This window comes from Podarcis cretensis (genome assembly GCF_951804945.1).
Source record: "Podarcis cretensis genome assembly, chromosome: 9".
Lineage (NCBI taxonomy): Eukaryota > Metazoa > Chordata > Lepidosauria > Squamata > Lacertidae > Podarcis > Podarcis cretensis.
This window is the reverse complement of record NC_137178.1, coordinates 52,836,278-52,863,710: the sequence shown is the minus strand read 5'-3', so window position 1 is coordinate 52,863,710 and position 27,433 is coordinate 52,836,278. Positions and strand designations below refer to the sequence as shown.

Genomic DNA, 27,433 nt, shown 5'->3' with positions numbered 1-27,433 from the left:
TACCTCAGAATCATGCAGGGGTAGCGCGCGGCCTCCAGGGGGCGTAGCGAAACGACACGTGACGTAGAGAACGCTGCACAAGCAACCTTCCCTCGCGCGCGCGCCCCCCCCCGTCTCTATGGAAACACGTTCCTTAGCAACCCCAGGTAGCCGAGTGGCGGTTAGAAAGCCTGAGAGGCTCAGTTTGAATGGAACGAGGCGCACGCGAGGAGGAATGATGAGAGCCGGTGTTGGCTATAGTGAGTCAGGCGGGAGCGGGGAGGGGTTAAAAGTTAGCCGGGCGGGCGGGGAAAGTTCCCGGCAGGAGACATCTATATTAACAGTATTAACGCAAACTGCGTTGCAGGAACCCAGGAGTGCGGCAGGACGGGCGCCCCCAGTTTCGGGAGGCTGCGGGAGGAAGAGAAAGGCTCTCCCCTGGGGCGCCAAGACGCCTCAGCTGCAGGTGAGCCGACTCCTCTCACCTGGACGTCGACAGGCCTATGATGACACTTTTATTATTGTTGAAAATGCTGCCCTGTCCTCCTCCCTGGTTGGTGTAGGGATGCTGCGATGGGCAATGATGTAATTTCCTGCAACAACACAGCGCCGTGGTGGGTTATTGTACCCACCCTCTGTGAGATGTTTCCCTGCACCCTTCCTCCATCATAATGTGAAAATAACAGTTTTTTTAAAAAATCATTTCTAGCAGACTTCAGCACCCGGATGCGCCCTTGCACCTCTCTCCCCAAACTGCTTACTCCAGCAGTAACTTCAGCGGTAAAGTACTTCACTTCCACAGCTGTTCCCTGCCTCAGAACTAAGGTGCCACTGATTGCCAATTTTCTTTTTCCTGTGGTCAGCAGCGCAATGCCACTTATTTATTTATGGGATTTATACCCTGCACTTTAGTTTAAAACAGTGTCTCCCAAAGGTGGGTCTCCAGCGGTTTGGGGACTACAATTCCAATCATCCCTGGCCACGGGTCCTGCTAGCTATAGGGATGATGGGAGTTGTAGTGCAAAAAACCAGCTGGAGATCCAAGTTTGGGAAACACTGGTTTAAAAGGCTGTTGGAGGGGCTTACCAAAATCAGTACTAAGATGGCCCACAAAGACATGACACATGGGGAGAAATGAATGGATGGGAGGGAGGGAGGGAGGGAGGGATGTCGGTTTCACCCTCCATGGACAAAAGCCAATTGGAGGAGGAAGGGTTAAGCCAGCCACAGCAACAAAGGCTAAACTGGCAGGAAAAAACATCTTTTTTGACCCTGTTGAATACTATTACACAAAAGCAACAAGCTGTGCACCATAAATGATTCCTTATGGCTGTGGAACATTTGACATATAGGCACATGGACTTAGTTGAGAGAATCATAGAATTGTAGAGTTACAAGCCCCTGCACAGCAGGAATCTTTTTGCCCAATGTGGGGCTGGAACCCACAACCCTGAGATTAAGAGTCTCATGCTCTACTGCCTGAGCTATCCAGTGGCAGGTCTGTTCATATATTTTTCTCTATTTCTCAGGAATAAAATATTCTGGCATATCTTCTAGTATCAACCAGATTATACGATGGCAAATTTACTGCTGGATGTAGTGTTTCAAACAGGCTTAGGACCTTTAATATGTAAATTTCCAAGCCTTAGAAATTATGACTTTTATGGAGGTAACAAAAAAGTAACTTACCATATATTTGTTCCCACTTTGGCATGAATACTGAAGAACGAAACAGGCACATAAAAATACTGAATGTCGGAAGGAACAAGTGTAAATATGCATTAAGATGTTCTTGATTTAGGGAACACACTCTTGGTCTCGGTCAGGGATAGTGATAATGTAGTCTTCCAAAAGCTGTTGAGCTCCGACCATTGCTGACCACTGACCATGCTAGTTGGGGCTGATGGGGTTGGAGTCCAATAGCATCTTAAGGGTCATAGATTCTCCACTCCTGGTCAAAGTACTAAAGTTTAAAGCCTCCAGACGTTCCAACATTATATTCTTCAGGGCTTATTGCATTGATTTTTTAGATAAATCTGCTTCAGGAAGAGATGGGCAAGTCCAGCCACCATCAGCATTAAAAGTAAGTTTATCTGTTTTGGATTTTGGGGGGCAGGCTGAAGGATAATATCCTTGCTAAAATACATACATAATGGCTAGAAGAGAAGGTGGTTCAGTATGGATTTTAACCTTACTAAAGTTCTTTAGGCTGTTCCCTTGTTCTTACATAATATGTTAAGATTGTCCAGCCTGTGCTCCTGCAGCTGTCTACCAGCTCCATCAGGTGCACCAGCTGGGACCCTATCTGCCTCCACACTGGATTGCCATAATTTTACATGCTCTGGTTACCTCCCGCTTGGACTACTGCAATGCACTCCTCATGGTGCTACCTTCGAAGGTTACTCGGAAACTACAACTAATCCAGAATGCGGCTGCCACACTGGTGACTGGGAGTGGCCACCTGGACCATATAACATCAGTCCTAAAAGATCTACATTGGCTCCCAGTACATTTCTGAGCACAATTAAAAGTATTGGTGCTGACTTTTAAAGCCCTAAATGGCTTTGTCCCTGTATACCTGAAGGAGCGTCTCCCACCCCCATTGTTCAGTCTGGACACTGAGATCCAGCTCCAAGGGCCTTCTGGGGGTTCCCTCATTGCGAGGTTACAGGGAACCAGGCAGAGGGCCTTCTCAGTAGTGGTGCCCGCCCTGTGGAACACCCTCCCATCAGATGTCAAGGAATTAAATATATATCTGACTTTTAGAAGACATCTGAAGGCAGCCCTGTACAGGTAGGTTTTTAATGTTTGTGTTTCTTTAAGATAAAAAGAGAACATGGGCTTGCCTCATTATCCTGAAGCATTTGGATAACCCAATCCTATGACTTTACTTTTGGCAGCAATGTTGTGAACATAGTACAGAATTCAACATGCACAATACAGATATCAAATATACCTAGATCAACTGTTTTCAAAACTGTACATTAATTAATTTAATTAATTTATTATTTATACCCCACCCATCTGGCTGGGTTTCCCCAGCCACTCTGGGCAGCTCACAACAGAGCACTAAAATACAATAACCTATTAAACTTTAAAACCTTCCCTAAACAGGGCTCCCTACATGGCCTAAAGAGAGATCACTGTCTAACAGAGCAATCAAATTTCTTCTCTGCCCAGTTTAGACAGCCAGCAAAGAGGAGTCCCACCAGCAGGAGTCAGTGGAAAAACTCAAAATGTGTTCTGGGGGCAGAGCTGAGCTGGCATGGGATCCATAGGATCCTGAGCAGGCCTCAGTACTGTTGTGCAGTGGCATGAGACCTGATCTGGGCCTGATGGCTGCACCAGCTTGGAGTCAGATCAGTGATCAGGCCTGGATTTGGCTCTGCCATTGTGCCCTGTCATACCTTCAACAATTTCCTCCTCCTACAATGGTATGCAGTTTGTATCTGGTAAGATAATAAATAGCAAGTAAAGATCACAATCTAGGTATGGGGGGGGGAGTGCATACTATTGCAGAATATGTCTAATTAATAATTTTACAATATAGATCTTACAACAGCAGTTGGATTCATTTCAAGCCCTTCGACAACAAACTTTGCAGAATGTCAGCATGGTAAGACCAAGCCCTAAACAAGGTTTAATTTCTCATTCAATACACAACCTTTCTAAAGGCCTCTAATATTCGTATGTTGCTTTTACATGTCAACTTTTTCTTGTTGTTCTCCTTCTCTGGATCACCTCATCCTCTCAAAATTCCTTGCAATGATCATCTGCCACTTGGTTCCCCAATTCCAGATAGTAGATAAACTGCAGCTGGCTGGCTATTGGACACTTTGTATAAACGCCTGTGGTGAAGAAGGCCGTTTCAAGTGTCAAATCACCTTCCCTTTACTTTTTCCAACGATTCCCATTCCTACAAGATATGGTTATATATGCGGTACTCAAGTATTCTGATAAACTTTGGGGTTTTCCCATTGTGGAAGCAAGAAGGGACTGGTCATGCTTGCCAAGAAAATATGCATATATAAATATTATTGTTAAGTTTTTTTCAGAGGTTCCACAGTAAATAGTATAGTCAGAGGTACCATGGTTTGCTATCCAGCAACACACCCGATAATAAGTAATACTAAATATTTAAATTCTGCAAATGTTGTAGGGTGGGGTGGTGGTGGTAAGTCCCACTGAACTCAGTGGAACTTACTTCTGAGTAAGTGACATGCATACAGTTGTGCGGTACTCAAGTATTTTTAAGAATAAAAATAAGCTGCTACCAGGCTAAAAATGTGGGTGTGGTTCTCCCAATATTAGCGGCCTAATACAGTTCCCATCATCCTTGACTACTGGCCATGCTTCTTGGAGATGATGCAAGCTGGAGTCCAACAATATCTTGAGGGCCACAGCTTCCCACCTCTGCCTTTAAACCAATATAAAAAGGATGAAACAGGAGAAGGATAACTATCTCACTTCATGTTTCTTCAGGTTCAGTCTGAAATCAACCATATACTTAATAAAAATATAACTGATATGAAGAGTCCAGAATTTATCCCAGACAATTTACTTTTGACCAGCTCGCCTATCAACACTACTATGGTATGTGGGGTTGTTTTGCTTTGTTTTGTTTTGCTGACAATAATTATATAATGGCATTTTACGGTTCAAAGGAACTAATCCCTCAGCTGAATTTACCATCATTTCTGATCCAGAGAGGAGTCCATGTAATATGCACCACAGTGCTCCATAAAGTAGAGAGCAAGTGTACTGCCACTTAAAGGTTAAGGGATCCCTGACCATTAGGTCCAGTTGTGACCGACTCTGGGGTTGCGGCGCTCATCTCGCTTTATTGGCCGAGGGAGCCGGCGTACAGCTTCCAGGTCATGTGGCCAGCATGACTAAGCCACTTCTGCCGAACCAGAGCAGCGCACGGAAACGCCATTTACCTTCCCGCTGGAGTGGTACCTATTTATCTACTTGCACTTTGACGTGCCTTTGAACTGCTAGGTTGGCAGGACGTACTGCCACTTAGGATATAATTAATTCTCCTTGACTTTGTGACATTATAATCTTGGACATAAATGCCCCAGTTTTTGAGGTCAGGAGCTGGAGTCAGGCATAGGTCAGCAATAAAACAAAAACATGGTGTCAGTGAAGATAGCTCTTTATTCAAAGAAACCAAACAGGCCTAGTGATCCAAGTAACTCTTCCCAGTAGGCCTTGCCCCAGTGAAACAGTTGCAAGGACTGAAGGTCCCCACCTTCCCACCACACACTATGGCTCCTTCTCTCCAGGGTCTTTCCCAAGCAGTCACAAACTGCATCTGTGCACAACCCAATTCCTTGTTGAATCACTCTTTGCTTTTCCCTACTATTAATGATTTTTTAAATGCCTTAAAAGCTAGATAGTGTACAATGATTATATTCAAACAAACCAGCCCTGCCCACAGCCCTACCATCTTAAAAGCAAGCACCCACACACAAGAACTAAAGATGGAAAGGAGAGGAGAAGGGACACAAAAGAAAAGGGAGGCAGTAACTAGAGGTCATAAACTGGGGAGAGCTAGCATACTTTCAAATGCTGTTCAGACAGTTGCAAAGACAGAAAGGTGCAGATTCAGGAGGCAGTGATTCTGTGGAATAAAATCTGTATCAAAACCTATATCCCCTTTTGAAAACAGCCACTCTATGCAACTCATTGGTGGTTCCTAGCTATGTTTCCTCGGTTGTTAAATACTGAAGGCCTTCTGATCTGACTGTTATCCCTTTCTCCATCTCTCAGCCAAGAGGGCATCAAGAAGCGCTTCCGTTGAAGAAAAAACTTCATCTTGGTAACAGACCTGGTGCCAGTAATTGTCTACAAACCAATTTCAACACTGTATTTGGAAAACCGGTCACAGGTGAACGCATTCCAGATCAGGTTGTATCAAAATATATAACAGTTGAAAACCATGCCCCAACGTGTAGAAATAAAGGTATTTTGCCTTGGAATACTGACCAAATATTGAAGAGGTCTGCCAACAACTTTTCCTCCCCATCTTTTGTTGGTTTGGAAGCAGAAGAGAGGACTCTTCGAAGGGAGAAGAAAAATCAGGATGAACCTAAAGTGTGTGTGGCATTCCGTAAGTATGAGGAGGAAGAGGAAGAGGAGTCCTTGACTGAGAGTGTGAGTTCTTCTTTCAAGGATATGAAAGAGGACGGCAAAAAGACCTGTAAGCATGAACTATTTACTTTTGAACTTCAAAACTCTCCTAATGTTATGAGTGGTAAAGACAATGATTCTGGTTATTTGTCAGAACAGGATCTAATAGAAAAGGGAATGTCATATGAGGATTTTAAACCTAGGGGGATTTCAGAACTAGAGGATTCCGATGAGTTGCATATTAAAGAAAATATTGCACAAGCAGCATATGATAGAAAGCTGCAGATGAATTTCCTGTCCAAATACAGACCAACAAAGATAGATCAACAAAGGCAGCAGCTTAGCACAAACCAAGAGCTCAGAAAGCATCAGGAATTCTGTGATGCTGTGTCTGATGAATATACTAAAAAAGTTAGATGGTTAGAGACATCTGACAGAGAATCTGAACATGTCTGTAATAAGGTGATGAGCCATGAAGATGAAAATGAATCAAATCCTCTTACTGACGTTATACAGTCTCTGACAGAGCAAAATTCAAAATATCAGAAGCAAATCAAGGATTTGCATGATGAGAAGAATAGCCTTCAAGAAAGGCTAGTTAAATCTGAAGAAGATTGCAAGGAATGCCTTAAAGAAGTGAAAAGACTACTGAAGAAATGCAAGGAATTTCAACAGCAAAAGTCAGCTCTAGAAGAAAAGCAGGAGCAGCTTTATTCTCAGAATCAACGTATGATGTCTGAGATAAATGATTTACAACAGAAGGACCAGAAAACACAGGAAACCTTGGCTTTTTCCACACATGAAAAAAGCGATTTGATTGTGTCCTTAAAAAATTTGGAAAAACAAGTTTCAACCCTTCAAGAAGAAAATAAGAAGCTAGGCGGGGAAGTACTTCAGCTAACAGACAACAAGGGTTTGTTAGAAAAGGTGGTTGGAGAAAACCAGAATGAAATGCAACAACTGAAGATAAATGAGAAAACTACACTATCAAATCTGGAGGCTCTTATTAGGATGACACAGTCGCTTAAAGATGAAAAACAGAGTCTTGAAAAGGCATTGCAGGAGGTGCTCACTGTGAAAGAAGTCCTGCAGAAGGGGCTTGAAGAGGCCCAGTCAGGCAGAACGAATACTGAGGAAAAACTTCTGATGGAACGCAAAAGTACAAAAATAGAAATCGGAGTTTTGAAAACTAACTTGTCAAACATGGAACGAGAGTGTGAGAGGATGAGAATGGTCGTAGCAGACATGACAGATGAAAACCACGTTCTTAAAAAGGAGCTGAATGCATATAAACAGGAGGCTTCTGATTGCAGAAATAAAACAAGACTACTGAGCGAGCAGCTCCTGCTGATGGAAAATGAAATACGCTCTACAGAGAACGAGAGAGATGTGTTGCAGTTTGAAGCACGCCGTCTCCAAAAGAATAATGCCAGCCTCAGGGACCAAGTTACGGCTTTGGTCGATCAACAATTTAAGCAAAGGCATAATTCCAGAAGCCAAAAGCAAAATGACCAATTTGCAGATCCCAGTGAAATCTGTGAAGAAATATCTAGCTATCAGCATATTTCTTTAATACATAACTCACCAGGTATGTTTTGCTTTCTGATATGTAAAATTCAACTCAGTTCTAAGTCTTTATTATTCTGAAGAAAATGACAGTTGGTATCATCCTTAGGGTTAATGTAAAATAAAGGAATAAATGCTTAGATTAAAAACAACAAGAAATCACTGGCAATGCCTGAAATGTTAGAGTGCAATTCATCAGGCCTTTCCCCTCCCGCTCAGGCAAGACCCTTGGACATGTGCAAGCCAGTCATTTCTTGAAGTGCACCCAGGTATATAACTCATATAGTCATTAGTGGTCCCCCTTCTCAACATGCCCTTGGCCCAGAAGTATTACAGACCTGAGCATGAGGTCTGGACACAGCTGGACTTGTGTGGGAGAAATATTGTGCACTCAATCTATAGATATTTTCAGCCACAACCAGTACTGAGAGAAATTGCTAGGTATAGCTGATTTTTAAAACACATTTGATTTTGTCTGTGTTACATATAAAAAAATTCAATGAATTCAGCTTTTTATAAATTTATAGTTCTGGTAAGAAAAGAGTTTTTAAAGTGACTTTTCCTCTGAAATGTGTGTAGAATATGATCCTGACAGATACTTTTTACTCATTTAAGTCATAAACAAACTGGGAGAAATTTATTTAATGTTGATAAAGAGCTGATCATAAAAATTATTAGTTTGATTGCTTTTGGAATTGGTTTAGACGCAGGTGGCGCTGTGGGTTAAAGCCTCAGCGCCTAGGGCTTGCCGATCGAAAGGTCGGCGGTTCGAATCCCTGCGGCGGGGTGCGTTCCCGCTGCTCGGTCCCAGCGCCTGCCAACCTAGCAGTTCGAAAGCACCTCCGGGTGCAAGTAGATAAATAGGGACCGCTTACCAGCGGGAAGGTAAACGGCGTTTCCGTGTGCAGCTCTGGCTCTGGCCAGAGCAGCGATGTCACGCTGGCCACGTGACCCGGAAGTGTCTCCGGACAGCGCTGGCCCCTGGCCTCTTAAGTGAGATGGGCGCACAACCCCAGAGTCTGTCAAGACTGGCCCGTACGGGCAGGGGTACCTTTACCTTTACCTTTAACCTACCATCAGTGAAATATTAGCATTAGCTTCAGTGACTTATTTGATTGATTCCTGAGACACCATGGTTATATAGGTTTGTAGATACCACAGTCTCCAACAGTGAATTGCTCAGGGGGGGTTTTCTTAAAGAAAGCTGTCTTTTTTTACAGGCAGTTCCAGACAAACTCCAACAATCTGTCCTTCAAAGAAAGCATAATAAAATTTTCTTCTTTGAAACCTGTTTTTAAATTCTCCTATCCATTTACTACCATTTCCCCTTAAGTCTTTGAATAACAAATTGGGATGATGTTTTACAGGTAACTAATGATAATGAAGTTTTACACCTCTTTTTTCACATCATATTGTTGCCTAATCCAGTATAGTATAGTATATACATATCTGATGGCTAAACAAGCAATAATGTAGCCTGATGAACTAGCAGAAGCTACAGAAATATAACATCAAGTTCTAACAATACCTGGAAACAAAACCACCACATTGAGACAACTATATAGGGAAGAGTGTATCAGTCAAATATGTTTCATATCCTACATGCATCAAAGTAGTTTGTATTACTTCCAAAGAGCAGGCCATATGAGAAGATAAAAATATTTCCTTTTGACATTAAATCCTGTTAGCTCAATCCAATTAATCATTGTAAATTTTGGTAGCAGCTATGCACAATATACGCACATTTTAAAATGCTTTACACCACAAGCCTATGCCTGCCTGCTCAGAAGTAAGATGAAATGTATGTAAAACACAATCTTATATATTTCTATATGAACGCCATAGTGAAGTTGCACTAATACAGTGGTACCTCTGGTTGCGAACGGGATCCGTTCTCGAGGCCCGTTCATAACATGAAAAGAGAGCAACCTGCAGTGGCATGTCTGCGCATGCGCGGGTTGTGATTCACCGCTTCTGCGCATGTGTGAGCAGCAAAACCCGCAAGTAACCCTTTCCGGTACTTCCGGGTCGCCGCAGGACGTAACCTGAAAGAACGTAACATGAAGCGGACATAACATGAGATATGACTGTATTGACTTACTGAATTAATAGTTTCTAGGACAACCTGTTACCCTCCAAATGTTGTGAATTTCCAACAGCCCCCAGCCATTATGGTCAACAGTCAATGGCCAATGATGGGAGCTATAGTCTACAACATCTGGAGGGCACCATGTTGATTTCCTTTGCTCTTGGATGACCCCACTGTCATGGTCAGACCACTTCCTGGTGAAAAGTACCAACTTACCCCTTTAGCACTGGGAAACCTGTTAGAATGGCTTGCATCTGGAGACTTGAGTCCAATGGATTCCTGAATGCTCTGGGAGATTTTCTGGTGGATAGAAATGGTGATCTTGTGAAGGCCCTTGTCTCACTAAGGGCCCTAAGATGCAGAGGACCAGAGATATGATTGCTCCTGAGTGCCCTCTCTGATGGTGTGGAGCATATTTGGCTTCCTGGTACACTGGGGAACTACATGCAGTGAAACAGGTTGAATGATTGCCAGAAAGCAGGTGACGGAAATACTACTGCAAAAAAAATAGGTTGCCTTTGCTGCTTTCACTGCCATGCAGCAAGCATGATTATGCATTAAGAGCACATAATCATGCTTGCTGCATGGCAGTGAAAGCAGCAAAGGCAACCTATTTTGCTGCTTCCACTGTGTCCTCAAGAAATTGGCCAGCAGAACTCTTCAGGGTGGGCCAAGACTGTTAACACCTATGAGGCTCAAGATACCAACCTCGGATACCTACCTCATTTTACCAACTTTATTTGCTAAGATAACTAGCTATTCCTGGATCAGGATAGCTTGCACACAGTTGTGCATGCATCAGTAACCTCATGGCTTGATTACTGCAATGTGCTCTTTGCAGGGCTGCCCTTGGGGTTGGTCTGGAATCTGCAGCTGCTGCAGCCTGCCAAGACTAGGTTGCAAACGACCACCATATAACAGTTTACTTGCAGGATTTGTACAGGCTGCCGATATGCTACTGGGCAATGTTCAAAGAGTTGGTTCTAACATATAAGGCCTCATACAGTTTAGGACCAGCTTGCTTGAGAGATCGCCTTAGCCCTTATATACCCAGTAGATCACTGTGGTCTGTTGGCAGATTTCTTCTGTAAATTCCAAAGATCTCAGAAGCCTGCTCAGAGCAGGGCTTTTGGTATGGCTGCCCCTTCTGTGGAATAGTGTTAATCTCACTATGACAGGTCTCCACCTGTACTTTCTGGAAACAATTGAAGACATTTTTGTTCCGATAGACTTCCCCAACTGGATAAATGGATCTTTTATGTGGATGTCTGTTTAGTAGTTTTAGCTTTGTTTAAAATGTATCTGCTTCTTTGCGAGTTTTTATTAGTTTTTGCTGTTTTTATTGTATTCACCTTGAGATGATTCTGTAGATTAATAATGCTCACAGACTCATTGAAGGGACCCCAAGGGTAATCTAGTGCAACCCGTTGCAATACAGGATGGTTATATTGTTAGCAATAATACGGCCAGGGTCTATATTTTTCTGCTACATATATTTCTATAGTCTATGAAGCATGGTATACAACCCAGCATGTTCCTTTGACAGCAGTAGTCAGATTTTGAAAAACTGCAAATCTTTGGCCTGTTCCTTGTGTTTCTTTTGTGATTTGTTGGCCACACCTTCAGGTTTGGCCAACCTTATATGCATGTATAGTATAACTGGTGCTGAAGCTGAAGCAAATCCAAACCACTGGTGTCTAGGACTCTCTACATAGTTACACCAAGCATTTGATATGCTATTTTTTCCATAGAATGGCACATCAACTAAATATATGCAGTTACTGTCAGTGGCACCAGTCTCTTCAATAGACCTGCTGCTATGTGGAGTCCATATAAACTATTTTACCACACATTCTGTTCAGACTGAATGCCACATCTGTGCAAATAGTGTCCATGCCAGGGGGTCATAAACATGCCCACTGCAAAATACAGAGATACTATTTCAGACAGACTGTTGAAACAGCCTCTGCAGTATTTACATATACACAAAAGGGCCGTAAAAGTTTATGAGTGACTGAATATTAATGTTACTTCAGTAGAAAGATAGCTTGTAAAAAATTCATACCCTTTGGTGTCTGCCCATAAGAATTAATATGTGAACCCATTACACCTCTTCTGACACAATGCAACGATTTCATTTTTTTTATGCAATGGTGTATATATCTGTATTCTGACAATTGCATTATATTGCAGATAAGAAATCAATTCATGTCTATATTTGCAAATCTTGCGGAGGGTGGATTTATGTCTGTCATAAAAGTATAAGAGCATGAATATTTTAGGGCCTTTTTGTTTACAATGTGAATTCTAATTTCATTCATTTGCTTTTTGAAAATTGAATTAATATCTTGATGGTGTCAGAACACACCTAAAACAAGCTTCCCTCCAATTGTAATTATGCCTAATGCAATTTCCTGTGCTCTGTGCACACAGGATTGGGCATCACCTTCCCAACTCCAATGCAAGAGCACAAGTAAGTCCCTATGTAGTACAGGTGGTTCCCCCTGCCTACTGCCATGGCATAAAAGTGAAGTGTGACAGTGACAGCATCCTCTAGTCCCTTCGCAGAACATTCTGAGTCTTCCAAATCTTTAGGGGTTACAGAGGGTGGCAACAATCTCACCGTAGGGTTCAAAGGTAGGGACTTTCATGCCAAGTAAATTGTAGCCAAACAACTCTGTTCCATCCTTTTGTAACTGAAATGGAGCAAGCCTCTGCTTAGGTAGATTAACAGACTTAGGCAATTTAGTTGCTCTGTATTTATGAATACAGAGAAAAATCCACATGAAAAAAATCATACAAGAAGAAAGCTTCCAGTTGTGGTTACAAGTACTGCAACCATCAGGATGATTGTTCCACATTTAAATGTGGAACGGATTAAGTATATAAACTTGCTTGTGTGTGGCACTTACCATGTTGTCCTTTACTGGAAGATGATAGCTGCTGCTGAAATATCTCTTTCCTAGACATCTACTATCTCCACAGAACTTTCCTATACACTGAGGGCATAGGTCAAGGTTTAAAAGGTCTTGCAAAGGCAGGGATGTTGTCTGTCAACAGATTACACCCTCTGTCCTCATCTTTGGCAGAATCATTGAGCTCCTGTAAGGCTAACTTTTGAGTACATTGAGTGCCCCACTAACTCACCTACGAAGAAGAGAAGGTTAAGCCGAGCACAATTCAAAGTGTTGGTGCTGACCTTTAAAGCCCTAAATGGCCTTGGCCCAGTATACCTGAAGGAGCATCTCCACCCCCATCGTTCTGCCCGGACGCTGAGGTCCAGCGCCGAGGGCCTTCTGGCAGTTCCCTCATTGCGATAAGCAAAGCTACAGGGAACCAGGCAGAGGGCTTTCTCGGTAGTGGCGCCCGCCCTGTGGAACGCCCTTCCAGCAGATGTCAAAGTGATAAACAACTACCTGACATTCAGAAGACATCTTAAGGCAGCCCTGTTCAGGGAAGTTTTTAACGTGTGATATTTTACTGTATTTTTGGTTTCTATGGAAGCCGCCCAGAGTGGCTGTGGAGGCCCAGCCAGATGGGCAGGGTATAAATAAATTATTATTATTATTATTATTATTATTATTATTATTAAACTACCCTGTCTCTCTCAAGACTGCATACTATATTATTTGTTCCTAAACATCTAAGGGAGAGATATATACTTATCAAACAGGGAAGGAAAGTTTGTTTTACGTCCTATCAGCTGTGGGAATTCCACTGCAAATAATTAAGTTGGTTAGTTCATTAGATCTTAAAGCTATCTTGTCTTCTTTCCTAACATTTCCAATTTGGTAGAGTGTGGAAAGATTTCTGAAATCCGAAAGAAACTGGAAGAGGAGGAACTGTTTACAGAAAAGAAGCGCAACACCACCAAGAAGCTCTACAGTGCTTTTTCAGTCAGCTGCACCACATCCGTCATAAAAGAGTCAGGTTTTCCAACTGCTGTGCGGAAGAAATATAGCACTATTTGCTCTGCTACTTAGTGCTTTAAGGGTTATGCCCACAGAAGTTAAGCACTACTCTATTTTCTAATTGTTGTGCCTGAGAAGCATAACAAAGAGCAGAGCAATCAGAAATCCAAGTACTATGAAAGAAACAAACCTGAGGTTGTAGATGAGAAAGAGATTTCAGCTGCACACACACAATACATATTTATGGTTACTTATATACTATTCCCATTCGTTTCAGCTGGAGCTTTTTCCTCAAAGAATGAAACACCTGACAATGTTTTGAATGATATTTTATGCTATTTCAATTCCAAGAAAGGAGGTAATCATCTGAGCTTTGTCATAATTGTTCACTGAATATAAAAGGAGGCAAACTGGAAATAAAGACAATTTCTGGTGAAATGTAAAATCTGAGTATTGTACCCAACCAGTCTTCATTTAAAAATCTTTGCATTTAAAACACTTGAAAGAGTTTTATTATTGCTGTGCTTTATATCAATGTTTCTTTGGACACTATTTGTAGTTGGTAGAGAAAAACAAAACTAAAGTAGAAGTTAAGGGTACCCTGCAGGAAACCATAATACTAGGTCATCCCATTAAGGACATCTTAGCTAATTATTCATATGAGTTATTGAACATAATAAAAGCGGCAAACACTTTTTTTTTAGATCATGCATTTAGGAAATGGACTTAGAAAATTCATTTCCTCTTCTCTTTTTCATAGGAACAAATGCTCCTTCTAAGATAATGTCTGCCGTTTATAGTTCTTCCAGTAAACCAATAATGTTTTTAAATAATAATAATAAAAACCCTGCTACCCAGAGTAGCAGAATATTTTAAAGTTGACCAAAAGCATTTTAAACGGATCTGTTGATTAATCACCCACTACATTCCTATCAAAGCAATAATAGCATTGTGTCTAGATTATGGTTACCAGATGTCCCCGTTTCCCAGGGACAGTTCCCGGATTTACAAATCCGTCCCCGGACAAAATCTTTCCCCGGAATGTCCCCAGATTTCATTTAATGTCCCCGGATTTATATTTTAAGTGTTGTGAATTTATTAGTAGAGAATGAATGTTATGTGATTGGTTCAACGGCACAAGACACATCATATAGGGACTTCTGGCGAGGCAAATTGCGGGCACCACAGCAGCGAGCAGCTCCTGAAGACAGCCTAAGCCAACTGCACTACCAGGCTGTCTCTGGGCTGCTGAGACTGCTGCTGCCACCACCGCCACTGTCGAGGGGGAACCGGGGACACCCAGCGCATCAACGGGGAACCGCTCACACACACACACACACACACACACACACACACCATGACCCAAATTGAGCTGGGAGCAAGAACACCCGCCTGACTGCCCAGCAGCGCTCCGGGGCCAGGGAAACCCCGGAGCCAACGCAGGGAGAAGGAGGAGAAGGAAGAGAAGGAAGAGAAAAAGAGGAAGGAGGAAAAAAGAGAGGAGCCCCGACCTTGCCACACCGCTGCCACTGCTGAGGAATAGAGGTAGGAGAGCACCAGGAGGACAAGGACACGTCGCTGAGCCCAGGCCCAAGCCAAGCCTACTCCACGGCAGCTAGCGCTTCAAGAGAGCAGGCCAGGGCCCAGAGGAAGGCCGCGTGACAGAGGAGACCACAGAAGAGAAGATATTACTTCTTAATTTTTTTAAAAAATAACTTTTTAATAACTTTTCTCTTTTTTTAAAAAAAAGTGTCACTGGATTCTTTGAAAAAATCTGGTAACCTTAGTCTAGATTGGAATAGGGGGGTAAGGAAGAGAGATCTGCAGACTTTAAAAGTTCACCACGATAGCAAAAGAAGGGAGGAAATGGAACACTTGGAATAGTCTCTCACCATGGAGCTTTTGGAGTTGCAACCATGGGAAGGGGGCTTTGGGGATCTGGATTCCCAGATATTCCTTAAATCTTCAACTTTCATTTTAGAAACTCTTAATTTTTTGAAAAAAAAATGAGAATGTGATATCTAGTGTTAGACACACTCAGAGTAGACCCACTAAAATCAATTAACTTGTGTTCATTGTTTTCAATTGGTCTACTCTGAGCATGACTCACAATGGATATCACCCTTTGTCTCACAGCACAGAACCAGCCCTTATCTGCATGCCTATACCCTAGATTCCATTCTTGTAGCCATACTAGAATGTTTAGGAACCCAGCGAAATAGCTTTTAGTAGATCAATGTCTATTAACTAGGACCAGACTAGATGTCCATAACAAGATTTTGTAAATGGTTGGACATAAGCTTGAGGTTCATCAAGTGCAAGTATTTATTTTTGCTAGTGCTACATACAATCAAAATAACATTTATACCAAAATATACTTCACATTTTATATACATTATTTGTAAATATATTATCTATTTCTTTATATGTATAAAGAATATATTCATAACACATCGTCCTGTGTGGTAAACAGTTTTGGCAAAAGATAGCCATATTTGACATATTTCCCACATTTTTTTTATTTGCTTCAGATACCCTTGAGCTGTTAAAATGCTACTGTTTGCAGAATCTAAAAAGTTCATTCACCTTGCTTTGGGTGCAGCTAATATGACATCACTTGCGGATTCGTGTAGTTGGTTGCATTTAATGATCTGAAATTCAAATTTGAAAGAAAAGTGTCAGAGCATTTAACTGAATTGTGACTTTTTGCTAAGATAAATAGCCATTTCTTCACCCTGGCTTTCCCACATAAGCTCTTCATTGTCAAACAAGATCTTAACCCATCAAACTAGAGCTTATACAGTAGTCAGTAACATATTCTATTCTTCATTTTAAAACCTATGGAGTTTTTTAAAATAATAATACTAATAATATAGAGTATTATGCAACTTTTGATATAATACTATTTTCCCATAGTTGGTGAAATTGTCTTAAACAATGAACCTCTCCATAGCTGTATTCCAGGCCACTGAAATAAGCCCTGGATTAGAGGTGAATTAATGGATGGATGGATGGATGGATGGATAGGAAGGAAGGAAGGAAGGAAACTTTACAGTTTCAGCCAGTTGCATAATGCTAACAATACCTTCCTTTCACTTACATTTATCTGTTGAGAAGGTAAACTGGCAACCTGCTCATTCCTCCACCCCACCTAAAAAGGGTCATCATATTCCTTGTAGTACTAGGGGCACAAATTCATTAGATTTGTATCCCACTTTTTAAGGCCTATATGGAAGTTGGGCTCCAAAACACATGAAGTGGCATATCTGGCAAACAGACCTAAAGGAATCATCATAACCACTCTTCATATTACAGCCACTATATTAAAATCAGTTTAAATCAAGCCATATTTTATGAAGGGACGCAGGTGGCGCTGTGGGTTAAAGCCTCAGCGCCTAGGGCTTGCCGATCGAAAGGTCGGCAGTTCGAATCCCTGCGGCGGGGTGCGCTCCCGCTGCTCGGTCCCAGCGCCTGCCAACCTAGCAGTTCGAAAGCACCTCCGGGTGCAAGTAGATAAATAGGGACCGCTTACCAGCGGGAAGGTAAACGGCGTTTCCGTGTGCGGCTCTGGCTCGCCAGAGCAGCGATGTCACGCTGGCCACGTGACCCGGAAGTGTCTCCGGACAGCGCTGGCCCCTGGCCTCTTAAGTGAGATGGGCGCACAACCCCAGAGTCTGTCAAGACTGGCCCGTACGGGCAGGGGTACCTTTACCTTTACCTTTACCTATATTTTATGAAGCAAATCATTAATGTGCAGGCATCTGGTGATGCCTTCCAATTGTTAGGATTCTATGACTCCTGGGAGCCAGACAGAGAAACCTAGAGGGGTGCGTTCAGCTTTAGGAGATTGAGGCTCCCCATTCCTGATCTAGAACGTAAGGAGAGAAAATAAATCAAAGTGTCCATGAGTATGTTTGGAGTATATTACCCACAGCAATGAGTAAGTAGTAAGAAAATTCCCACAAATAAGAAGAATGGATTCCAGACCAGAGAATGTTGTTGAAATATACTCGGAGTTGAGAGTGGATTTCATGCTCTTTATTCAGCTCATAGTGGTGAGGAGGAATGGAAGTTCCCCCAGAATGTCTACTTTATATACATTAATTACACAATGGGCCCCACGTGATTGACTAATTCCGGGATTCTCCTGTAGGCCAATCAGGTTGAGGATTCACTTCCACCTGGAGCTGGATTGGGTGGCTCCTGTGGACCAATCAGACTGCTGCATTTTGGGTCCTATTGTTCTAGGACCAATCAGACTGCTGCATTCTGAATCCTATTCAACTCAATACATAACAGTTATGTCCCAACAGAAGGAAGCCAGTGGCGGAAAAAGCCTCTTGGGCACCTGGGGTGGTGCGCCCAGGGACGGGCGAACTACCCATAGGGGCGAGGGGCACCGCGCCACATGGTGCCCATAGGGACAGGCAGAGGTGGAGCTTGTGGCGGCAGCGTGCATTCCGGGGATAGTGCTTAATAATAATAATAATAATAATAATAATAATTTTTATTTATACCCCACCCTCACCAGCCAAGGCCAGGCTCAAGGCAGCTAACAAGCAATAATAAAAACAAGTTCAATGAATACAACTTAAAAGCAAGATTAAAATACAACATTAGGGGGGTACGCCGCGGCAGAGCGCGTTGCAGGGGGTGCTGCCCGTGGTGATGTCACCCCCCTCAGGGATGACACTCGAGGCAGACCACCCCCACTACCCCCACCTTGCTCCACCTCTCAAAGAAGCCCCAGCAAACCTTATCGCATACTTACTTTTCAACATTTAATGACATAATACTTCTTACTGGTCTGCTCTTCGGTCCAGGAGAAGGATGAAATACCCGCCCTTGTTTATTGGTTGTGACAGGCTTTGCCTGTTTAACGATGTAAGGGTCTATGGAATGGGTTGGATAAGGATCAAATGTGCCTGCTTTCATGCCCCCAGGCTGGAAAGCAAGGATAAAGAATTTTGATAAGTTGGTAACAAAAATACTTCACACAAAAATACAGAGACTGAAGCAAGCAGTTCAGAAATATTATTTCACGAAACACAGTGTATTATGTAAATAACCAGGCAGCCAAAACCCAAATGCTTACACAGGAAACTCGCTTATCACAGCCCCAAGCAGCACAGAATGATGTACATTTATGCTATTTCACCCACAAAAGTTGTGCACAAGAGTGAATTTCAGCAGGTGTACTTTGCATGGCTACCTAGAAGTAGGTCCCATTCTGTTAGGTGGAGCTAACTCCTGGGGAAGTGTACATTTAATTGCATCTTTACTCCACTACAATGAACTCCACTACATTTTACAGGTGTCACCAAAAAAATCTTAGTCAATTGTGTAACTTTTAGTTGATTAATTAAATTAGCACATAAGTAAAACAAATAGTTATGAAGCAAGAAAATACTTTTTTTTACACTGATGCACAAGTGTGTCATTATGGCATCTCAGAAAAGGCATTACAACCAATGTAAGAGATGAGGAAGGCCTCATAAAATAATGCTGCATTTTTTAAAAAAACTATTCTGTTAAAAAAATTAGCATTGGTATTTTTTTTTTTAAATAGTTATTCAATTTACTGGGAGCACCATTTTAATCAATTTCAATCAATTTCCATTGATTAATGTATCAAACTTTGGAGCCCTAATAAGTTTACTTTGTATATTAGCACCTTCAAGAAAGAGCTGAAGAAATTAGAAACATGTCAGATGAGACCTAAGAATAACAACAAATCACTTCAGGACTTGTGGATATTTCCCACTTACTTTTAGCACCATCTTTAAACAAAGAAGAAGAAGAAGAAGAAGAAGAAGAAGAAGAAGAAGAAGGAGAAGGAGAAGAAGAAGAAGAAGAAGAGAAGGAGGAGGAGGAGTTTGGATTTGATATCCCGCCTTTCACTCCCTTTAAGGAGTCTTAAAGCAGCTAACAATCTCCTTTCCCTTCCTCCCCCACAACAAACACTCTGTGAGGTGAGTGGGGCTGAGAGACTTCAGAGAAGTGTGACTGGCCCAAGGTCACCCAGCAGCTGCATGTGGAGGAGCAGAGACGCGAACCCGGTTCCCCAGATTACGAGACTACCGCTCTTAACCACTACACCACACTGGCTCTAAACAAAATGCTATTTGATTAAATAAATAATTGTAAAATCCATTTTTCAAACTTATTTATGTTTCCACCATTCAAAATAGCTCTCTAAACTGCAACAAAAGTAATCACACCCATCTTCTCTTTCTAGCTAAATGAAAATGTCTGCAATAAAAATTAAATGGCAAAGAAGAAACGTTTTTAGAGAACAACTGCACCTTCTTTGCAGGAGAAGTTGGCTTAAATGGATGGGTAACTGGTGCTGGCGGGGGTTGTTTCTTTGGTGGTGGCAATGGTTTGTCATCATGGTAAGGATTTACATCAAAATATTCTCGTGGGTAAAGATTCAACTTGAAAGCTCCACCTTTCATCAAACGGTGGTGTTCTTCACTCATTTTCTGTGTAAACCAGAGAGGAAAGATATCACATTGAGTACTTCTAATTAAGATTATTTTCAATAGGGAATGACTAGGAAATAATTTATGGCTGGAATCCTATGTTTACTTATCTGATAGTAAGCCTTACTAAACTGAACAAACGCATACACAGGACTGCACTGTTTGAGATGATAATGCAATAAATGCTACAAAGTAGATGCAGATGTGTAACAACATTAGCCATCTGAACATGCCAGGAGTGGGACACCTGTAGTTCACCATCCCAAACCACTAGCCAACAACATCCATCCATCCACTGATTTTAAAGCCACCCTTCATCAATCAGATATCAAGGAGGTATACAGAATAAGCCCAGAACAAAATAAGCCCAGGTAAGACCTCTGGAGGGGTAAAGAGTCCCAAGCCATGGTATATGCCAAAGGCTTATATCGGAAGGCTAACACATGATTTGTACCAAATGTGTACCATGGCAGAGCTGCAGAATGGAGGAAATGATATCTTTCCTTCTTGATCCAAATAATTAATGCTTATAGGAAAAAGAATAATCAGCCTAGCTTTGGACTGCCTCAGATTAATCATTGGGGTTGCTGGAACAGTATCATATTCCTCAAAAGCTTCACACAGGTACCATGCAAACTAGATATATGAAGGGTATGATCCTTATTGAAGTAATAGGAAACAGAGAGCAATGCTTGTAAATGTAAATGGATTTTTTCCATTTCCCTGCTTTTCCACTTTCCTAACACCTTCCAATTTCCCCCCCCAATAGCAGGGCTTCAAGTCAGTGGTTCCATCTGGGACGAACAAGTGGGCTCCAAAGGCAATAACTGTACCAATGGGCCACTATCCAAATCTCCTAGTTGTTGAGAAAGGACTTAAGCAGCTTATATCCAAAAGGGACGTGGCTTAAGTTCATAGTAGACTAATTTCAAACATATTGTGGTTGGCTCAGACTATGAGTTCAAGTTACAAGGTTAGGTCTAAGAGGGCTCTAATGGGGTGTATCCCCCCCCAACACCCCCCCCAACACCCCCCCCCAGACAGTAATCCATCAAAATGATCAGGTCAGTCTCAGTAGGGGGCAGAGAGGGTTGTATACCTTGCTACCTAGCACATTGCTGATACTAAATAATAAACTATGCACATTTAGAAAGTACTAATAAAAATTATTATAAAACAGAAAGAATGCTACAGTGGAACAATTCCCATTTTTTAATCAGCAAGCTGAAACAACAAAGAGCTAACAGTCTTAACTAGTTCATTTTACAAAAGAAATATGATTTATGTACAGTCTCATTAGAACAGAGCAAACTAAGATCCGGTCATGTCAAACAGGGTAATGTTCTCTATTCACAGACATTAATTAAATGGAAATCCAACAGAATTTTACCTTAAAGTTTATCCTTCCTGTGTCATACAGTTCCACTGAGTGTGGGTATGGTTTACCTATGGTAAGATTTGCATACCTGGGTAAAGAAAAGAAAATAATGGTGACACCAACATTCAAAAGCCTCTAAAATTCAAGAAAACATATCAGAGACTATTACAACTCTAGAAAGTTGATGTCATGTTTTACCCGTAGCCAGTTCCCTTCTTCCCTGGATTGGTATACAGATTCTTCCCAGGTGGAACATATGGCACTTTGTCTTTTGCTTGTGCACTGAAGTAAGTACATGGGCCACCAATTGTTCCATAGTAGGTTCCTATACCACAACTGAAATAAATAAATAAATAAATAAATAAATAAATAAATAAATAAATAAATAAAATAAGCAAATATTTATCCATTAAATTTGCAACTTAATTATGTAAGAACAGATGAGGAACCTGTGGCCCTCCAAATGTTGTTGGAGTGAAACACTGCTAACTTTAATATTGCCTTAAGTATTGTGTCCAAGGTTTTCCCTCCAGGAACAAAAGGTTCTTTGATTCAGTAGCGGCTCTCATCAGTGGAGTGGGATGCTATTTTCAATGAAACACACACACACACACACACACACACAAACACAAACACACAAAGGGAAGCACTCTATGCCACCTCCTGTGCTGATCTAAAGGGTCCCTCAATCCTCTGGAGCAACTGGGGAGGTGATAGGAGTTTCAGGGTAAAAAAATGAGCATACATAAGCTGCCTTTCTTCCCCAGTGACCACGACTGAACTCAGCTGGACTTTCTGAGTATGTATAGGATAGCACTGGATGCTCAAAACATTATTCAAACATCTGTATTTGCCAGTGGTTGGCTGCTTATTTTTATTTAGTGCTGCATTTTAATATTAATATTTGGTTTGGTTAGCAATGAAATAATTAACGTACTATATCAGACCAGAGGCCCCATCATGCTCAAAATCCCTTTTTTTTCCTGACAAGGGCTAATGCCTGGGTTATCCTCTGGGAATATAGGACAACAGACAGCCATCTCCAAATGATTCCCCTTCATCTCTCTGCACGTGCCTTCGGCTGCCATAGCTGCATTCTCACATTGTATCCTAGAAATGGCTCCTGGGAAGTTTGAGAAAGTTTGTAGAAATTAAAATAAGCAGCCCCAGAGGGGGAAAGGCATTTGCGGCCCATGTGTCAGTGGAGTAAAAGACATTAGTCATTTCTTCTTCTATATTCCTCTCCAAGCCACATTAATCTACTGATTACCAACTCTGTCAAGAACTGCTTCATTTTCAGGATCACTAAATGAAAGACCTACCGTAATCTAGGTCTTCCCTCAAGACCCTGGCCTGTGATTTAGAGCCCAAGGCATGCATGCTTCCTTGGTTCCTCTATGAGAAAGAACTAATCTGTGTGCTCATGAACATTTTCCATTCCACTAGCTGTTTATTCTCCTTTCATAGAAAAGAAAAAAATGTGATGCACAGTGGTGGAGGGTGACATAGAAACTGTGGGACCAAAGGTATATATAAAATTCAGAAGTAAATACATTTATTTTAGTAAGAAATAAAAGCCTAACAAAAGAATCTTTCAAGGTTTCTAAAGTTATTTTAATTTAACATGTAAAAATAAGTAGAACCCATATGAGGACCAAAATTAACGCCCTTCCCCAGCACTTACGGATATTTCTCTCCATTACTAGGAAGGAAGGGTTTGCTCAGGTTTTTCTTTGACTCTGCCATTCGGTATCTTCTCCTTAGCTGAACAGGATTCAGATAGCTTTCACCTTCAAAAATTCTTGCATATACAGGGTCAAAGTAACCTGCCTGGGTAGCTGCCTTCTCTTTGTTACCCCCTGGTAACATCTGCTTGTTCTTGCTTGCAGCTTCATTAAAGGGGCCTTTAAAACAAGTTAGTGCTGTCAGTTTTGGTTTAATGGGCGTGGCTTTACTTAGTTTTAATTTTTAGATATTTACATCTGTGCCAGATTTTCAGATTCTTGAACTATGTAGAAGCAATTTAGGGCATGAACTGCTACTACATCTATGCCAATAAGGCATTACAATAAGCTATATATCTTCAAGATGCGCTGAAAAGTAATAATTGTGAACATTTGTTCTAAACTAAAGACCCTGACCCTGCCTCCAAGTAGAGGGTAGTAATATGACCATATGGAACCCCTAATTAGAGATTTTTGAACATAATTTGTTTCTGAGGAATAGACACCTGGAATAGATTTTAACACAATCTAAAGATCTACTACTACACCAAAAGGAATGCTATTGCAAAAATATTCCCAGGGCCCCTTAGTTTGAGAATTATTGAGCCTAGAATCTGGTTAACCATACAGAAGTTTAACTGAAGGATGATGTGGCAGAAAGTCCAGTCAGATGAGGACAAAACCACAGATTGCCTCATTCAGACATAACAAGACACCATAATTATCACAAACTAGGAAGGTCAGCTGTGTCCTGGTTTCATTTGAACAGGGCGTTTTTCCAAGCAATTGCAGAAAAAGACTGCCTTCAAACCACATTTCCCAAAATATATAAAAGAATTTTAACCGCATGGGAGAATAACATCATGTAGGGCTAAAAGAATTGGGGATTAAACTGCCCATGAACTGGTAAAGAAAGAAAAGTTCCTCTCTGATAATCAGGACCTAGATGGAAGTTATTATTGTTTTATGAAAGATTCTAATTGCAAAGAAGTATGCGTGAATTGCTTCCAATCCAAGTACTTTTGTAAGAAAAGCCCCCAATTATTGTGGATGAAGTTTATAGAGACTACTTTCTCAATTCTATGTGGTAGCATACAGTGCAGAACTCTAGTGGCACCCTCTTTAAAGCATTGGGACACCTCCATCCTGCCTAATAGCCACAAACCCACTGTCATTTCCTATTGCAATATACAGACATAAGTTGTTGTTGTTGTTGTTTAGTCATTTAGTCGTGTCCGACTCTTCGTGATCCCATGGACCAGAGCACGCCAGGCACTCCTGTCTTCCACTGCCTCCCGCAGTTTGGTCAAACTCATGCTGGTAGCTTCGAGAACACTGTCCAGCCATCTCATCCTCTGTCGTCCCCTTCTCCTTGTGCCCTCAATCTTTCCCAACATCAGGGTCTTTTCCAGGGAGTCTTCTCTTCTCATGAGGTGGCCAAAGTATTGGAGCCTCAGCCTCAGCTTCAGGATCTGTCCTTCCAGTGAGGACTCAGGGCTGATTTCCTTCAGAATGGAGAGGTTTGATCTTCTTGCAGTCCATGGGACTCTCAAGAGTCTCCTCCAGCACCATAATTCAAAAGCATCAATTCTTCGGCATATAGGCTGCACTAATGTAATTGGCCAACAGCATGATAGAGAAACTCTCCAATCATCCTGCCTTCTTCACTGCAGTTTTACCCAAGTTCCCATGCAGCAAACTGGATTGGTTAAACAAGGCAAATAAACTAACATATACTGCTAGCTACTACCAAATCAGTGCTTCCAACTCATGCTGCTATACATATGCAGTGTCCTGGAAAGACTGGTACAATTTTAAAAATTATGTTGGCCTTTATTCTATACATTTGAGGCTTACACAGTGAAGGATTAATCAAAGCAATTATTAAACATTTCTCATACTAAGGAGTTAATTTCAAACATACCTGTTTTATTATCCTTGCTATAACTCATTCATAGTTTTGAAGATTTTTTTCCCCAGAAAGAAAAACCACAGTATTGTAAAATAGGGAAAAAATATACTTACGGTTAAATGGTGAGACATATTTATCCCCAATAGAAATATATTCCATTTCACTAAAGAGGCCAATCCTCTCCATGTCTGATTTTCCTGTTTCTGAAGGCATGTTTACTTTTGTGTGATAACCCGCTACTCTAGAATATGTGCCAATGCCTTACAATGCCTAGAGAAAAAGAGATGGATTCATACATGTCAGTTTTCAAGACATTTCCAAAACAATCACTGTCAATTTACTGCTGAAAATACTGGTTTAAACAGATAGCAGAACTCAGTAGCAAATTTCAAATTAAGGTACAAACAGAATTTTTAGTTTCTCTTTGGCACAGTGGATGAAGCAGCAGTAAATTCATTTGAATCTATTTTATCAGACTCTCTGGTCCAACTGATGTATTGCTCTCCCTCACACTCATACACCTAGAATTAGACCACCAATCTGGTATGTACATAGCTGATCCTACTTTTTGTCTCAATAAGTAATTCAGGAAATATAACAAGCTAGGATTGGGCAAATTGAAGTACAGAAATGGCTCAAGCCTCACCTCAAACACAAATTCACTGCATAGCCTTAGGCAAGCCCCTCATTCCTTCATCTGAAATATAGATGGAGTGTTGTAAGACTTGAGATAATGAACGTGAAGCAAAAGTGCTAATATAAATAATATTACGATGAGGGGGGAAACAGCACTCTGCTGATACTACGTGTCATTTGGAATATGCACTCATTCCCAGACGGAAAATCCTGACAAGGGGGAGACCAACCTGGACCATCCCTTTGGCCACTGAAGGTGCAGCTGTTCCAATGCTTGCTTTCCTCTCCCCCCTCCATTCATTGTTGTTTTTTAATCCATCTTATATATTAATATGTGCAAAGATTAGTATGTTTATGTGATTTATGAGCGTTAACATATTACTGGATTTCAAAAATCCATTTATTATTATCCGTTTCATTATGCTGGCAGTTTAAGCAGATAAAAATAGTTGATTTTTATGTTGTGGATATAAAAGTCTTTCAAATATTGATCAGCAACAAACAACTAGGGATGTGCATCATATTCAGAAATCTGGTAGGATCTGTATGAGGCAACACTATCAAAACAGGGACCGCTGAAGCACTTTGTGGCACCACAGCAATCCAGACTTTTAAAAAACCATGCAGACAAGCATCTGCTAAAAGCAGTGCAGTCTTGAGACACCAATTCAAAAGTTCAACAGCCTCTTTGCAATAAGCAGATGGAAAAGTATGGGAGAGCTAAGTGTCATCTGCATATTGATGACACTTCTACCCAAACCTCCCAGCAGGTTTATATAGATCATTAATAAAGCATAGGAGAACGGAATCCTTAGGGAACCTCCAGGCTTGGGAAAACTTAAGCTTGCAAAGAATTGCACCACCTGCTGAGAAAGAACTGTAGAAGAAAAAGAACTTCTGCCACAATCCTAAATGCCTATGGATAAAATACTAGTCGTACCTTATTAGGCATTAAAGCAATAAAAGCACCACGTAAAAAAAGAAGCACAAATTCAATTGTGAGCCCTTGGAAGAACAGCAAGGGCAAAATGGCAAAATGACTGCAATCCACCTGGTGCCCCGGGAAAGGCTTAAGTGCACGCGTGTAATGCTGTATCCATACACATGACACGCATTTATCGTTGCACGTTAAAGTTTCTCTTCACAAGGCACACACACACACACACTTTTAGGGAGGAAACTGCATTACAAATAGGCTAATTATTCCTTTAGTTTGCACCATTTATGCCTCACAGCTGTCGGAAACAGGGCTTGGAGCCCAGGTTCGGTGCAGGAAATAGGGAGCCCTTGAATGATTGTTGTTTATTAAATTTGTATACCGCCCCTCATCCGAAAATACCAGGTTAGTTCGCAACAGAAAAAATACAAATTTAAGGATACGAAATATATTTTAAAAAACTGTCGTCACCCACCTTCTTTCTTTCTCTCTCTCCCTCCCTTTCTCCCCACCAAGATGGGCTACTCTGGCTCAGCAGCAGAAACTTCCTCGGCCTCCCTCTTCCATCCGCAATGAGCGCCAATTTCTCCTTTGCGCAGAAGCGTCTCTTTGTTGATGCGCGGTTGCCATGGATTCGGGTAAGCACCATCATTAAATATTTCACTTCCTCCCCCCCCCCCG

General features: G+C 41.5%; 2 protein-coding genes across 7 annotated transcripts; one reads left to right on the top strand and one right to left on the bottom strand.

Moving 5' to 3' along the window:
• The first annotated feature begins 66 nt into the window (after positions 1–66).
• On the top strand, positions 67–14,125 carry CCDC110 (coiled-coil domain containing 110). 5 transcript variants are annotated; one of them, XM_079990023.1, is made up of 7 exons: positions 67–146; positions 347–445; positions 2,010–2,062; positions 3,530–3,595; positions 4,462–4,572; positions 5,755–7,702; positions 13,565–14,125. In XM_079990023.1, exons 1-7 carry the CDS (start codon positions 119–121, stop codon positions 13,750–13,752), a joined length of 2,493 nt encoding a protein of 830 aa, XP_079846149.1. In that variant the 5' UTR covers positions 67–118; the 3' UTR covers positions 13,753–14,125. The 5 variants fall into 5 exon arrangements, with proteins under 5 accessions (XP_079846149.1, XP_079846148.1, XP_079846151.1 ...); XM_079990022.1 differs by having other exon boundaries at positions 95–239; XM_079990025.1 differs by lacking the exon at positions 13,565–14,125 and adding an exon at positions 8,901–8,971 and having other exon boundaries at positions 95–239.
• A 2,049-nt stretch (positions 14,126–16,174) lies between these two features.
• On the bottom strand, positions 16,175–27,365 carry CFAP96 (cilia and flagella associated protein 96). 2 transcript variants are annotated; one of them, XM_079990066.1, is made up of 9 exons: positions 27,228–27,365; positions 25,826–25,876; positions 25,293–25,449; positions 23,228–23,447; positions 21,742–21,879; positions 21,556–21,631; positions 19,986–20,165; positions 18,452–18,624; positions 16,175–16,331 (listed from the first exon to the last, which is right to left on the bottom strand). In XM_079990066.1, exons 3-9 carry the CDS (start codon positions 25,390–25,392, stop codon positions 16,283–16,285), a joined length of 936 nt encoding a protein of 311 aa, XP_079846192.1. In that variant the 5' UTR covers positions 25,393–25,449; positions 25,826–25,876; positions 27,228–27,365; the 3' UTR covers positions 16,175–16,282. The 2 variants fall into 2 exon arrangements, with proteins under 2 accessions (XP_079846192.1, XP_079846193.1); XM_079990067.1 differs by lacking the exon at positions 25,826–25,876.
• Between the last annotated feature and the right edge of the window lie 68 nt (positions 27,366–27,433).